Source organism: Triticum dicoccoides, chromosome 2B (assembly GCF_002162155.2).
Source record: "Triticum dicoccoides isolate Atlit2015 ecotype Zavitan chromosome 2B, WEW_v2.0, whole genome shotgun sequence".
Lineage (NCBI taxonomy): Eukaryota > Viridiplantae > Streptophyta > Magnoliopsida > Poales > Poaceae > Triticum > Triticum dicoccoides.
Genome location: NC_041383.1, coordinates 798,831,435 through 798,846,512, shown reverse-complemented (window position 1 = coordinate 798,846,512; position 15,078 = coordinate 798,831,435). Strand labels below are relative to the sequence as shown.

At 46.0% G+C, this 15,078-nt stretch overlaps 1 protein-coding gene across 1 annotated transcript; it reads left to right on the top strand.

The window, feature by feature from the left end:
• Positions 1–324: 324 nt before the first annotated feature.
• On the top strand, positions 325–10,547 carry LOC119368857 (disease resistance protein Pik-2-like). The gene is made up of 2 exons (XM_037633992.1): positions 325–1,181; positions 8,358–10,547. Exons 1-2 carry the CDS (start codon positions 325–327, stop codon positions 9,964–9,966), a joined length of 2,466 nt encoding a protein of 821 aa, XP_037489889.1. The 3' UTR covers positions 9,967–10,547.
• The last annotated feature ends 4,531 nt before the right edge of the window (positions 10,548–15,078 follow it).

Genomic DNA, 15,078 nt, shown 5'->3' with positions numbered 1-15,078 from the left:
AGAGAAAAAAGAAGGATTTTTCTCTCAGTCGTCTTTGGACGCGAGGGCTTAGCGGTTGATCATGTGCAGTGTCCAGCTAGGCATGGCTGTTGGTGGTGCAAGCTTGTATATCATTGGTTGAGAGTGCTTTGCTCGCCACCTTAATTACCTACTATATGTTCTTTGTCCTTAATAACACGAACCATGTTCTCCGTACCTGATAAATGAGCATCTGCCTCCCTGTTCTTCTAAAAAATAAATGAATCACACCACAAAACTGTGCATCTCCGATCCAGCCACTCACCCTTCGAGAGAGTCAAGAGAGCCAAGGGAGAGCCGGGGAGAATGGAGGGGACGACGCAGATTGTGTCCATCGTCGGGCAGCTGGTGGGGGAGGAGTACCGGCAGCTCCGCGATGTAGCCGGCCAGGTGGCTGAGCTCAGGGACGAGCTGGACACCATGAACGCCATCCTCCGCATGCTGTCCGACGCCGACGAGAGCGCCGTGGACCACTTCATCCGGGCGTGGATGAAGCAGGTTCGCGAGCTCGCATACGACGCGGAGGATTGTGTTCACCTTTACATCCTCCGCATCCGTTGCCGGCCGAGAGACGGCTTCCTCGTCTGGTCCAAGCGCATCCTCACGACGCTCTTCACTCGCCGTCGGCTGGCTCGTGAGATCCAGGAGCTCCGCGCCCGTGCTGTCGTGATCAGTGAGCGTCATGCGCGTTACGGCGTCAGCCGTAAGGCGCTGAGCCGCTCTACATCTCCTTCTACCTCTGCGCCAGTGCTCCGCCATGCGCGCAGCCTGGCAGCAAACGACCGTGACCATCTCGTGGGCATCACGGAGCAGGCTACCGAACTGGCCACGATGGTTAAGGCTGTGATTAACAGTGAGCGTGACATGAAGCCCAAGGTGTTCTCCATCGTGGGGTTCGGGGGGCTGGGGAAGACTACGCTGGCGATGGAGGTGTGCCAGCAGCTGGAGGCGGACTTCCAACGCCAAGCACAAGTTTCCGTGTCCCAGGCGTTCCGCGGCACAAAGGATATGGAGGGACTGCTGAGGCGCATGCTTCGTCAAATCGTGAAGCCAAAAGTAGACAACGCGCAAGGTGTCAAGGAAGAAGAACCCCTAGATGACATCGACAACAAGGATGAAGACGACCTCACTAACATGCTCAAGGAACTTCTGAAGGACATGAGGTAAATACACTCACAAACTGCCTATATATATCGATCTATCTGCTTGTGATTTTTTTTTTGTGTGTTTGAATCTATCAGTCTGTCTATTTAAGACACTCAGGAAGTTTCATGTCAATCAAGGAAGAAAAACATAGGTGTGGTTAGATCCCAGTCAACTAAGATTTAACAAAGTTTTAGTCAAGCAACAGAAAATAAAATAAAAAAATCTTTTTTTTTGCCCACATCACGTAAGATCACATGAATATAGCATCAACAGAGGCTTGATTAAGTCTAAGTCAACTGAAATTTAGCAATCCCGAAAAATTAAATGTAAGCCAAACTCATTTGATGGGATCTAGGTATAATTGCAATTAGATTACCCACACTAATTACCCTACATGGGTATTGGTATTTTTAATTATCAGGATTTTTAGTTCACAATCTGTTTTTTTGCGAGAAAATTTTTCAATCTACTCATCAATCATGGCAGTACATAGAACACTAGAGGTCAAAAAATTATAACCAGATTCATGGACCATCTAGTTATGACTACAAGCGCTGGAGCGAGCCGAAGGTGCGCCGCCCTCATCGCCCCTCCCTCACTGGAGCCGGACAAACCTTGTTGTAGTAGATAGTCAGCAAGTCGTTGTGCTAAGGCCCCAAAGTACCAATGCATCAGAGCAACAACCATCACCGATGAAGAGAGTTGTAGAATGGAAAGATCAAACCTGTAACCACACGAAAGAAGACAAAAAAAACTGGATCCAAATAGATCCACGGAAGACCAGCACCGATCGAATTCCGCGGCATCCGATGGAGACATACTTCCACACATCCTCCGACAACACTATTCACATCATCGAGGCGGGGATAGGATGTGGGAGACATTATTTTTACTGAAGGACATCGCCACTGCCACACAGCTCCAACCAAGACATTGAACCTAACAAAAATTAGAACGGGATCCCTTCCGCCGGCGGGGGGTCGAGATCCTCTGCACCTCCACGGCCCAAAGGCCATCGGAGGTGGGGCCGGCGGTAGGAGGATGTGAGATGCAAAACCGTTGTGTTCTAGCTATGAGGCATGCTTTGTTTATTTCTTTTCTGTAGTTCATGTTCAACTTATATATAATGAGCTTCTCCCATTTTTCGCAATCCTACCCCCCTGCTCAATCAAATGACCAGAAATGTTTGTCCCCGGATCCAGTTGGAAAGCCCTCTAGGTGACACGTGGCTCTTTTCGCTCGATCGGCAACGCTACACAAAAGAAAATCCCTTCTTTCCCGTTTATGGAGCTCATCCAAAAAAATTGTTTTTCCGTTTCATAAGTTTCAATTCTACTACTTACCATCACCCCTTCGTACATGCTACCTATGGGCTCTCCGCTAGGGTTTCCTCTGCCTCTTGCCAGCACCGCCACCAATCCGCCTCTTCTCCTACGGCCCTAGGACCATGTAGGCACGCCATCGCCGGTCCGCCTCTTCTCCTATAGGGTCCTAGGACCATGGAGGCATGGTGGATCCCTACCCTTGCTGTCGAGAGGGCTCCGTTTCTAAATGTCTCTTCTAGTATTGTTAGGGTTTGTGCGAAGCTCAGGAAGCCACGAGGAGGCCGCTTCTCGAAGATGGAATAAGATTCTCCTCGCCAGCCCCCCATTCCGATGATGCTTCTATCGTCGCTGGAGCACGTGTAGAGTTGCTTCTCTGATGGATCTAGTGGGATTCGGTCGACCTTTATCTTTGGTGGATCCAATTGGATCCGATCTTCGTTTGTCTGCGTATGTGTGTCTATAGGTTAGATCCTTCTGATCTACTCTCTTTTTTTATTGGCGGCAGTTGTTGTTCTCGTGCGCTAGTCCTATAGGCGCCTTAGCACAATGACTTCCCGTTGTCTACTACAATAAGGTTTGCCCGGCTCTGATGAGCTAGGAGCGATGACGACGGACCTTCGGCTCGCTTTAGTGCTTGTAGTCATCGCTAGGTTGTCTACAGACCTAGATGTATTTTTTTTTACTTCTGGTGTCTCTGTACTATATTGACAGATGATGAATAGATCAGAAGTTTTCTCGTAAAAAAGGTTCAGATTTTAAGGTGCATAAATAACTGCATGGAAGGATCAAGAGAAAACTCACCAATTCATATAAACATTTTTGGTCATTTAGTAGTCCTGTATGCATGAGCTGTAATTAATGCATCGGTAAATATAACTTTTTGAGAAAAATAAGCATCCTAATTAAATATTTGCAAACTATGAAATTTATTCCATCACACATCATTTATCTTGGTTGGAGAGATTTTGAAATTGAGCTTTATAAGAGCATGGTTAATAGTATAGCGAGATGTTGGCTATATGCAGCTGCCATGTTATGCAACATCATTATCTGTAGTCAATCATGTAATAAGTTCGGTTATTAGAATAATACTTTTTTGAACTTCTCTCTTTCCCTTTTTATTATATTTTTTTCCTAGGAGCACGTATATAGCTAGACTTTTGCATGAAAGTCCACTTCCATCATTTTACAATGTACCTCTGTTTCACATACGCAAAAATGCCATATGAGCGGGCTACAAGCCCACTATTAACTTGCTTTAAACAAGAAAGGAGGTATCCTAATCAAAGAAAAACGGGGAATATCACCACTAAGCTACTTCCTCCGTCCAGGTGCCTCCACCTGGGTGCATAGGACGTCTGACGAAAATCAAGTATTCCAAATGTATAAAGGGATCGTGCAACAATTAATTTAGCATAGTTAAGGGCATCCCCAGATCCTCAAACACCCGAATATGTCTAAATAGCATAGTCCACACGTGTTGTGCCATCCAATGCAGTCCTACATTGATCTGCAGGATGGTCTAGACGCACTTTCTCCCGCAAAACGGAGAGAAACTAGGGGGTTGCGGCTGCCCGTAGTCATGTAGCTATACAGTGGATACGAACCAGCTGGTTGGTCCGTCAAGCCCGCCAGATATGAGCCAGGCAACTCCCTACTCCACCACCCTCGACGCTCAAGGCCGTTGCAGTAAAGCCCACGGAGGCAGAAACTCCGAACCGGCGCATCGTTCGGTAACTCGCCGCTCCAAGCCAGTTGGCCGAGGAGTGGTGAGTTGTTCCAGGGGCCGGCACGCGAGGGGGGGGGGAGGGCATCGTGGCACGCCATCGTGTTTTCCTAGGACGGCGTCGTGTCAGATTGTTCCTCCCGTGTCTGTGATCGCACCATCCGTGTCAACGTCGGCGTAACCGCGCCCTGTCGGCGGAGCAAGAAGCCGACTTCACGGAGATCGACGAGGTGGCGGACAACACGTCCGTGTCGGCCATCGTCATCGAGGAGAAGTAGAACAAGGGAGGCCGCCACCCCTTGTGTCCAATGAAGGCCACCGCCGAGGCGACGTCGGCGTACACAACCGGTGTCTTACTCAGCGGCAAGCCACCGTCGTTCCCTTCCCCTCCCACTGAAGCACATCCCGGTGATTCTACTCCGATGAGCAGCGCTGCCGAACATGGGGCGGCTTGCGCTGAAGCATATATCTCTGGGGCTCACGGCAGTCCGACGAGCGGGCTGCTAAACATGGGGAAGACAATGGAGATCCATGCGGCCGACCATACACTAGTCAAGGATATCCGTGTCGCGGGACCGGTAATCTGCCCGCGTCAACCGTAGTTTACCATAGTCAGGTATAGTCTTTAGTTAAATTTTTCAACATATAATGAATTTCGTTCGGTTTATTTGAAATTCACTATATTTTTTAATTAATTTCATCCGGTTAATTTCAACAGCGGTTGAAATATATGCGGACAGCGTTGTATGAGCGGTCCTGCACAAGTGTCCGTTTGGAGATGCCCTAACCACCAACCCCTCGCTTGCGCCATCACCACGCGCAAACTTTTCTGGCTAGCCTCCCAAGAAACCCGTAACTATTGTGCATGCATGCTCCCCTGTCAATCCGTTCGCTGCAGCGAACCAACATGTGGTTGGATGGTTAGAGAGATTGTGGTATCCCTAGCCCACCAGGGTTCAAGTTCTGGTGCTCGCATTATTCCTGGATTTATTTCAGGATTTTCAGCGATGTGCTTTCAGTGGGAGGAGACATTCTCTTCGATGACGAGGTGCCTACGGTGACTTCGTAAATTCCGAGATAACATGCCGGCTTGGTCTCTCGGAGGTGCTCATAGGGGTAAGGCATGCGTGTGTGCGTTCATAGGGGTGAGTGTATGCGCGTATGTATGAGCGCTTGCAACTGTACTGATGTTTAAAAAAAAATCCGTTCGCTGCAGCGGAGAGTCAAAACGACCCCATATTAATTATTAGGAATTGGCTGTTGTATCCAGCTCCGGGTAGGAAGAAAATGGGCCCGTGATTTGGGTTGAGATCCTCTGCAGTACTGTACGGTGCTGTAGTGTGGTTGACATGTGGGGCCGGGTTCATACGGCAGCTAGCAAACCCATTATCGTACGATTTTCTTTTAACACAACACAAGCTCTCATATACGCATGCATACATCCATCTTTATAAACGCACACCCTATTCTATGAGCACTTTCGAAAGACTAGGCCGGCATATCATCTTAAAATTTACGAAGTCGCCATAGGCACCTCATCATTGACGGTAACGTCTCCCCCACTGAATGCACATCACCGGAAATCCTGAAATAAATGCACGAATAAATGCGAGCAACAGGATTTGAACCCTAGTGGGCTGGGGATACCATAGTCCCTCTAACCATCCAACCACAGGTCGTTCGCTCGTATGGATCTTTAAAGTGAGTATAAATGCCGCAGAAAATGTGTCCTACGGTTGGCGCGGGCTGCGGCCGAACAGTAAAACAGTAATATTCGTTTTACGATTCGGCCTTGCATGGTCTCTTCGACTGTTTCTATTTTACCGTTCGGCCTTGCGGGCTCTGTTCAGCTGCAGCCCGCGCCAGCCCTCAAACCAAAAAAACAAATTAGACAAATTGACCGTAATTGAGATAAATGGCTACAAATTCAAACAATCAAACATAGTTTGTGTGAAAATTAAAGATAGTTTTCATCCATGACCCAAAAGAACATCATGCAAAAGCCAGCACCACCTCCATGACCATCATCATCATCACTCTCCACCACAACCGCCCAAGCCACCACCACCTCCATGACCATCTCATCATCATCATCACTCTCCACCACCGCCACCAAAGCCACCACCCGTCGCCGCTTGCTTCCTTCTCTCCAAGATCTCCCTCCTTGCAATATCATGTCATTCTTTGGTGATGTCGTCCATCTCATTGCGGTTCATCGTCATGATCTTGTTCTCCTCTTGAATAAGCTTGCCCAAGGCCTTGTTCTCCTCGGCAATGGCTCTTCTCTGTTCAATGATGGCCTTGTGCAACCCCTCTTCCTTGAGTAATTGCCACTTTTCTTGCTTCTCTTGTGCCTTCTTGTCAGCCAACTCCTTCTTTGCCTCCAATGTCTTGGCCACCATCAACTCATTTGATTGCACCATGGCATCTATCTTGACCTGCAAGCTTGATGCCTCAACTTCCCTCTTGATCTTGTCCTTGGCCTTCTTGTTTCCATCGAGCTTGTTCTTGTTTCGTGGGCCAGCATCATCTTCACATCATCAACAACAACCTTGGTGAGTGAACCTCTCTCCGGTGGGGATTCTTTGTCAATCAACTTCCACTTCTCGCTATTTTGAAGGAATTTCCAGCAAAGCTCTAGTGTAAATGACTTGCCATTGGAAGCTTCCATGTCCTTGTACCTTTCTTGTGCAATTTTGTCCTACAAAATGAAAACAATGTCAAAATATGTCACATGCAACCACTCCAATGGCTACAAATCATTTGCACTACTTGGGACATGAAAACAAACTCACATAATGGGCTACAATGGTACCACTTAGAGGTGCATTGTGGACTTGCTCGAAGCAACCACTTCAACGGCTACAAATTAGCTTGATCACATCCCAACGACCTCGGAGTGACCTATAGGTGTGTGGCGTCCTCGAGTCATACTTTTCCATCATTCAGAAGAACTGGTTCTCTATCCTTTGCCAATACCGCTTGTCGGTTTGGTCAGTATCATGATATGATACTCAACCATCTCTTTCTTCATTTAATTTTATGACACCTCGTTAAAATTGTCTAGTTGGAATGCATGATATTACTTATGATACTCCCATTACGGGCAGCCTAAGACTTTAGCAGCGGAGACGTCACTCTCAATCACACCTGAATCTATTATCAGCAAAGATAATAGAGTTATGATGGTTGAGATATTTGCAGTAAATGAAAGTGGTAATTACCTATGGCCGACTATTAGGCGGTGTCCGGCCGACCCAAACACTCGTCTGTTTTTATGTTATTTCATGGTAAATACATAATGTTTTTTCTTCTTTCTAAACCACACAAGTGTAATAGACAATTTATGTGTTCCCGAGTTCTCGTTGGGTCAATATATCCGCTATGTAGAAGAAAAAAGAATTGTGTTTGGTGGCACGACCAAAATACATGCATGGAATTAGTAGTTACATAAGAATTATTTCTCCTAATTAACTTTAGAATACAAAAATTGTCCAAAATATTCGGGTTGTAGTATAATATTTGTTTGACGTAGATATGAGTTGTAGATGATGTTTGAATTAGGAAGCCACATTTTAATCTTTCAGTTTCTAGATAGTTTTCCTTGCTATGTTTTAAAACAAGGTTTAGCTTTCTGCCTTTCCTTGGGAATTACATGAAAAAAAATTCTTTTTCAGTAGAAAAGAATCATTACACTTCAGATGATCCTCTGATCATTAAAATTTTCTCTTAGGCCAATCCTGAAAAATATCCATCATGTGTTCTTCATCTCAAATCCTTTAAAATATATAGAAGAGACAGCAAGGTGCTGGCATTGAATGAAGTGTTATTGTAATATGGTGTAGTTTGGTATTATGTAAATAGAGTCGAATTAATATGTAGTAGAACATAAATGGTTGCACTAGTTGTACAAACTCAAAAAGGGAGCAACTTCTACATATTAGTTACAACAATATAAATCCATACAAAACTTTTACACACATTAGTTTATGACTTGAAAACAAAGAATCAAGTGGTATCACGTCTTTGTTGATGGCCTTAAGCTACCATGTTTATGTCACTAAGGAATACATATTCATAATGAAGGTAGTTATCGCTTTTCATGCATTCTAATTAATAAGGAACTGCTTTTGCAAAACTAGGTACCTCATTGTGGTGGACGATGTATGGACAGTAGCAACATGGGATGCAATCAAATACAAGTTGCCAGAGAACAACCAAGGGAGCCGGATCATTGTGACCACTCGGATAGATACTGTGGCTGCAGCATGCAGTGGTGCTAGCAGTGTTAATGAAAATTGTGTTTATCAGATTAAGCCCCTCAGTTTGGAAGACTCCAAGAAGTTGTTCCTCAGCAGAGTATTTGGTCCCAAGGTTGCCTCTTGCCCCAAGGGTCTGGTAGTTGAAATGCACAAAATTTTGAAAAAATGTCGTGGACTTCCAATGGCAATTATTAGCATCACAGGCCTCTTGGCAAGCTACCAATCATCGGAGAGCAAGGATATGTGGGAAAGAGTTCACAAGTCGATTGGTTCTCACATGGAGAGCCACCCTACCCTTGAGGGGATGAGGCAAATAGTTACTCTCAGCTATAACCACCTCCCTCATTACCTTAAGGGTTGCATGATGTACCTCAGCATTTTCCCAGAGGATTATGTCTTCGCCAAAGATCGTCTCCTGAAGAGATGGATAGCAGAAGGACTAGTTACTGAGGTCCGAGGTTTGACCTTAATGGAGGTTGCAGAAGCCCACTACAATGAGTTGGTGAGTAGAAGCATGATTGATCGGTCCAGTGATGTAGTCACCTTCTATGATGGGAGGTTGGAGATGTGCCGGGTGCACGACATGATGCTTGAGGTCATGGTGAACAAATCCCTGGAGTGTAACTTTGTTAGCCTAGTAGGTGGTCCATACAAAGGGGTGGCGTATGATAGGATTCGCCGCCTATCCATCCATGGTGGCGAAGAGATAGAGGGCTCTCCATCTAACAGAACTGCAGCATGTCTTAGTAAGAAAAATGGCATCGAGGGGGTGAAGATGGATCATGTCCGATCGTTGAGCCTATTTGGCCCCGATGATCACAGAATCGTGCTTACTCGTTTAGGCAAGTTCGCCCTGCTCAGGGTGCTTGACCTGGAAGACTGCATGGGCCTAGAAAACAAGCATTTGAGACATGTCTGCCGGATGTACCTGCTAAGATTTTTGAGCATGAAAGGTACAAATATCGAGAAGATGCCTCCAGAAGTCGGTGACCTAGAGAATTTGGAGACCCTTGATCTACGTCACACGCTCCTGGAAGATCTACCAGAAACTGTGTCAAAGCTAGAGAAACTTGAACACCTGCAAATCAACAACAGGCGTTACTTTTACGGTGATAGTTGGACTGCACGCAAGGGCCTGCATAGGATGAAGGCACTACGGACGGTGAATGAAGTGGTTTTTAAATGTGATGTCGATGCTGCAAAAGAGCTCGGTGAATTACAACAGTTGAGAGATTTACGTATGGCCATTGTCAGCGACCCCCCTAATGAGGAAGCTAAGAAAAAGCTTGCTAAGTCCCTGAGCAAGTTATATTCCCTCCGGTGGCTCAACATTAGTGACCGCGGTCCGGACAAGGATGTATTGAACTTTCTGCATAATGTCAAGCCGCACCCGCCGTACCTCCAGTATCTCAGGATCGGCTCCCACATTGACAAATTGCCCGAGTGGGTCGAGTTTCTGCATGATCTTGTCGAGCTTTCTGTTGCTTAGACATACTTTGGTGGTGACCAACTGTTCAGCCCAATATGTAATCTGCCCAAGCTGAAGTACTTAGACTTGGACGCGTATTGCTACGAGGATAAAGAGCTGGTTGCACAAGCTACCCAGAGCTTTCCGGCGCTCAAGGACCTGTACCTGAAATTTGAGAATGGAGCTGTGGAAGTTCTCCGATTTGAGGAAAGATCAATGGCAAAACTTGAGTCACTCAGAGTGAGATTCGCAACCACAGATTCTAAGAGCGTAACTGGCATCGAGCATTTGACAAGCCTTAAAGAGGTGCAGCTCATTGGTAGGAAAAACAACTCTTCATTGGACGATACAGTGGGGCAGCTAAAGGTACTAAATGCGAAGCGCCCAAATCAGCAGCTCAAGGTTGCAGTGAGATACGAGTGATCACTCTGTTTTGCCACTCTGCTTGCTTGCCGGAGGTTCATTATTTGTTTCACAAGTGTTGCTTATGCAGATTTTCTTAGAACCTGCTTGCTTTCCTACTGTCTTGGTGTGATTTGCTTCTTGTCCTGTTAGGCTGTTCCTCTGAAGTTTCAGAATTGTGTTTGTGAAAAGAATTGTTATTGCTGTGTAATAAAGCCGGAGTTTGCGGCAGAGATCGTCTGTGTTTTCTTGGACATTATCTTACCTTTCCAATGCATGTTTCCTAAATTCAGGTCCCTGTCTCGATCTCACCTTCATTTGTTTGACTCATTCACAAGCAAAGCTACTTGTTTTGTTTTTGGAAAGAGAGGGGGGGCGCAAGTTTGAAGGTTGGAGAGCCCATTGGCGGCGATGTTCATGGCAACGGCAGCGGGGAGGATGTGCTCGTCGCGAAAGGACCTTGCGCGAGCGCTTCCTAGCTGCCTTGGCACTCTTGCAGGAGAAAATTTTAATGATCAGAGGATCATCTGAAGTGTAATGATTCTTTTCTACTAAAAAAGATTTATTTTTCATGTAATTCCCAAAGAAAGGCAGAAAGCTAAACCTTGTTTTAAAACATAGCAAGGAAAACTATCTAGAAACTGAAAGATTAAAATGTGGCTTCCTAATTCAAACAACATCTACAACTCATATCTACGTCAAACAAATATTATACTACAACCCGATTTTTTTTTGGACAATTTTTGTATTCTAAAGTTAATTAGGAGAAATAATTCTTATGTAACTACTAATTCCATGCATGTATTTTGTTCGTGCCACCAAACACAATTCTTTTTTGTCCTACACATGGCGGATATATTGACCCAACAAGAACTCGGGAACACATAAATTGTCTATTACACTTGTGTGGTTTAGAAAGAAGAAAAAACATTATGTATTTACCATGAAATAACATAAAAACAGACGAGTGTTTGGGTCGGCCGGACACCGCCTAATAGTCGGCCATAGGTAATTACCACTTTTATTTACTGCAAATATCTCAACCATCATAACTCTGTTATCTTTGCTAATAATAGATTCAGGTGTGATTGAGAGTGACGTCTCCGCTGCTAAAGTCTTAGGCTACCCGTAATGGGAGTATCATAAGTAATATTATGCATTCCAACTAGACAATTTTAATGAGGCGTTATAAAATTAAATGAAGAAAGAGATGGTTGATTATCATATTATGATACTGTATCATATTAAATGATGTGCTACTATGTATCTTGCATGGTAATAAATGAAGTTATCTATGATATCAACATATGATACTATGCAATATGGATGTAGTATCATATGCATGATACTATTATATGATACTCCCCGCTATGACAGCCTTATCAGTATTCTCTTACTACCACAACTTGTCGAATACAAATCAGGGTAAAATCCTTCCAAACAAAAACTTACTAGGTCGATCATGTTTTTCTTTTTGTTGAGGGGTACTAGGACGATCATGTATCATGTATCAGGTATCTATCCGGGTTTTCGCTAGGTGGGCTGAGCATCTCTAGCAGACCTTTTATATCGCGCTGAACTGTAAAATAACCGTTAGTTTACAGTTTTGCGCGAAAAAAGTGGCCCAAACAGACACCGTCTCGGCCCGCGGCCTTTAATTTTTTTTTTGGGGCGCGGCAAATTCTCCCCCTCAACCTTTAGAAACACGGGGCAGGAAGCTGACCCGAGGGTGACCCCTATTGCTGGCGAGATTTGGCGGGATGGACATTTCCGCGCAACAGTTCCTGTTCTTCCTTCCCTCCACCGTCACTGATCTTCCTCCGGCCCCTCCGGACCACCTTCCCCGGCTCTATAGCGCCGCCATGGACACGTTCCAGCCGTCACCCGTCACCGTGGAAGGCATGGACGCACCAACAACCCTCAAGCAGATCTCGTCGCCAGCTGTGTTGCGCCCGCCGCCGTTCAAGCCTCCACTGCCCATCCCCGCAAGCGCCAGGGCAACTTCTTCATCCAGAGCGGCGCCCCCACAGCCGTTGCTGGGAAGGCACGCGTGATCGCCGCCACTGCGAATCCGGTCCAGGCCATCCCCACCCTGCCGGTGAAGATGCGCAAGGTGGCGTGGGTGAAACGCAAGAAGGCGGCCAAAAAAGGTACTGTAAGCACCGCGCCACCACCTCCTCCGATCGCCACCGCAGGAGCTTCCCCGAGGACGCCCGCCAACGACGCTGTTGCCGTCACCCCGGAGGTGTTCGATGGAATGGGCGCAAGGTATGGAACTTTAATTTTCTTCTAGTCGTTTTCACTTCCCGCCATTGCGATTGTTCATGACTTGTGAGTGAAATTGCAGCGCCAGTTTGCACGATGTGACTACCGAGTTTGTGCACATGGTGGATGACAACTCCGTCGAGATTGATTAAGCCCCGATCGGTGATTACGGCTACAATGAGATGGATGGTGGTGTGGACGGTCACGGTGAGGAAGAAGATGAGGTGGTGAAGATTGGGGAGGGGGTGTTTGACCAAGCGCAAGCAAAAGTGCGCGCGAGATCTAAGAACTACACGCAATTGAAAGATCAAGTCTTGATCAAGGCTTGGGAGTCTGTGTCTCTAGATGCGTGCACCGACACTGACCACACCGACAAGCGGTATTGGCAAAGGATAGAGAATCAGTTCTTCTGAATGATGGAAAAGTATGACTCGAGGACGCCACACACCAATAGGTCACTCCAAGGTCGTTGGGATGTGATCAAGCTGATTTGTAGTCGTTGGAGTGGTTGCTTCGAGCAAGTCCACAATGCACCTCTAAGTGGTACCATTGTAGCCCGAGTTTGTTTTCACGTCCCAAGTAGTGAAAATGATTTGTAGCCATTGGAGTGGTTGCATGTGACATACTTTGACATTGTTTTCATTTTGTAGGACAAAATTGCGCAAGAAAGGTACAAGGACATGGAAGCTTCCAATGGCAACCTTCAAAATAGCGAGAAGTGGAAGTTGATTGACAAATAATCCCCACCAGAGAGAGGTTCACTCACCAAGGTTGATGGTGATGATGATGAAGATGATGATGGCGCGAGAAACAAGAACAAGCCCGATGGAAACAAGAAGGCCAAGGACAAGATCAAGAGGGAAGTGGAGGCATCAAGCTTGCAGGTCAAGATAGATGCCATGGTGCAATCAAATGAGTTGATGGTGGCCAAGACATTGGAGGCAAAGAAGGAGTTGGCGGACAAGAAGGCACAAGAGAAGCAAGAAAAGTGGCAATTACTCAAGGAAGAGGGGTTTCACAAGGCCACCATTGAACAGAGAAGAGCCATTGCCAAGGAGAACAAGGCCTTGGGCAAGCTTATTCAAGAGGAGAACAAGATCATTACGATGAACCGCAATGAGATGGACGACATCACCAAAGAATGACATGATATTGCAAGGAGGGAGATCTTGGAGAGAAGGAAGCAAGCGGCGACGGGTGGTGGTTTCGGTGGTGGTGGTGGAGAGTGATGATGATAATGAGATGGTCATGGAGGTGGTGGTGGCTTCGGCGGTGGTGGTGGAGAGTGATGATGATGATGGTCATGGAGGTGGTGGTGGCTTTTGCATGATGTTCTTTTGGGCAATGGATGAAAACTATGTTTAATTTTCACACAAACTATGTTTGATTGTTTGAATTTGTAGCCATTTATCGGAATTACGGTCAATTTGTCTAATATGTTTTTTTTCGGTTTGAGGGCTGGCGCGGGCTGCAGCTGAATAGAGTCCGCAAGGCCGAACGGTAAAACAGAAACGGTCGAACAGACCATGCAAGGCCGAACCGTAAAACAAATATTACTGTTTTACTATTCGGCCGCAGCCCGCGCCAACCGTAGAACACGTTTTCTATGGCATATATACTCACTTTAAAGATCCGTACGATCGAACCACCTGTGGTTGGATGGTTAGAGGGACTATGGTATCCCTAGCCCATCAGGGTTCAAATCCTGTTGCTCGCATTTATTCTTGCATTTATTTCAGGATTTCCGGTGATGTGCATTCAGTGGGGAGACGTTACCGTCAACGATGAGATGCCTACGACGACTACGTAAATTTCAAGATGATATATCAACCCAGTCATTCAAAAGTGCTTATAGGATAGGATGTGCCTTTATAAAGATGAGTGTATGCACGTGTATATGAGCGTTTCCGTTACCTTAAAAGAAAGAAAATCGTACGATAATAGATTTGCTAGCGATGGTCTAACAGGGTGCGAGCGGGAGGAAGGTGGCCTTCTCCCTACACACCCTACGCTGTGTTGGGAGAAGCAGCGTAATCTAGACGTGAAGAAATTGGTTGATATAAAAAAATCGGACCAGGACTTGGGCAAATCACGGGTGTTAGGATCCTCTGCAGTAGCAGACCATGCAGTACAATCACTGCTGTATGGACTCGGCTTCGCATGTCATCCACACTACATCTCATCCCAAATCACGGGCCCATTTTCTTCATACCCGGAGCTGGATACAACAATCAATTCCTAATAATTAATATTGGGTCGTTTTGACTCTCCCCTACAGTGAATGGATTTTTTTAAACATCAGTACAGATGCAAGCGCGCATATATACGCACATACACTCACCCTTATGAACGCACACACGCACGCCTTACCCCTATGAGCACCTTCAAGAGACCGAGCTGGCATGTTATCTCGAAATTTATAAAGTCACCGTAGGCGCCTTGTCATCGACGAGAATGTCTCCTCCC

What these genes read in the sequence shown, in the direction of transcription:
- LOC119368857 (XM_037633992.1), top strand. Translation starts at nt 325, where the DNA reads ATGGAGGGGACGACGCAGATTGTGTCCATCGTCGGGCAGCTGGTGGGG. An exon ending in GAACTTCTGAAGGACATGAG is followed by an intron (nt 1,182 to 8,357) that starts GTAAATACACTC and finishes TTGCAAAACTAG; the next exon opens with GTACCTCATTGTGGTGGACG.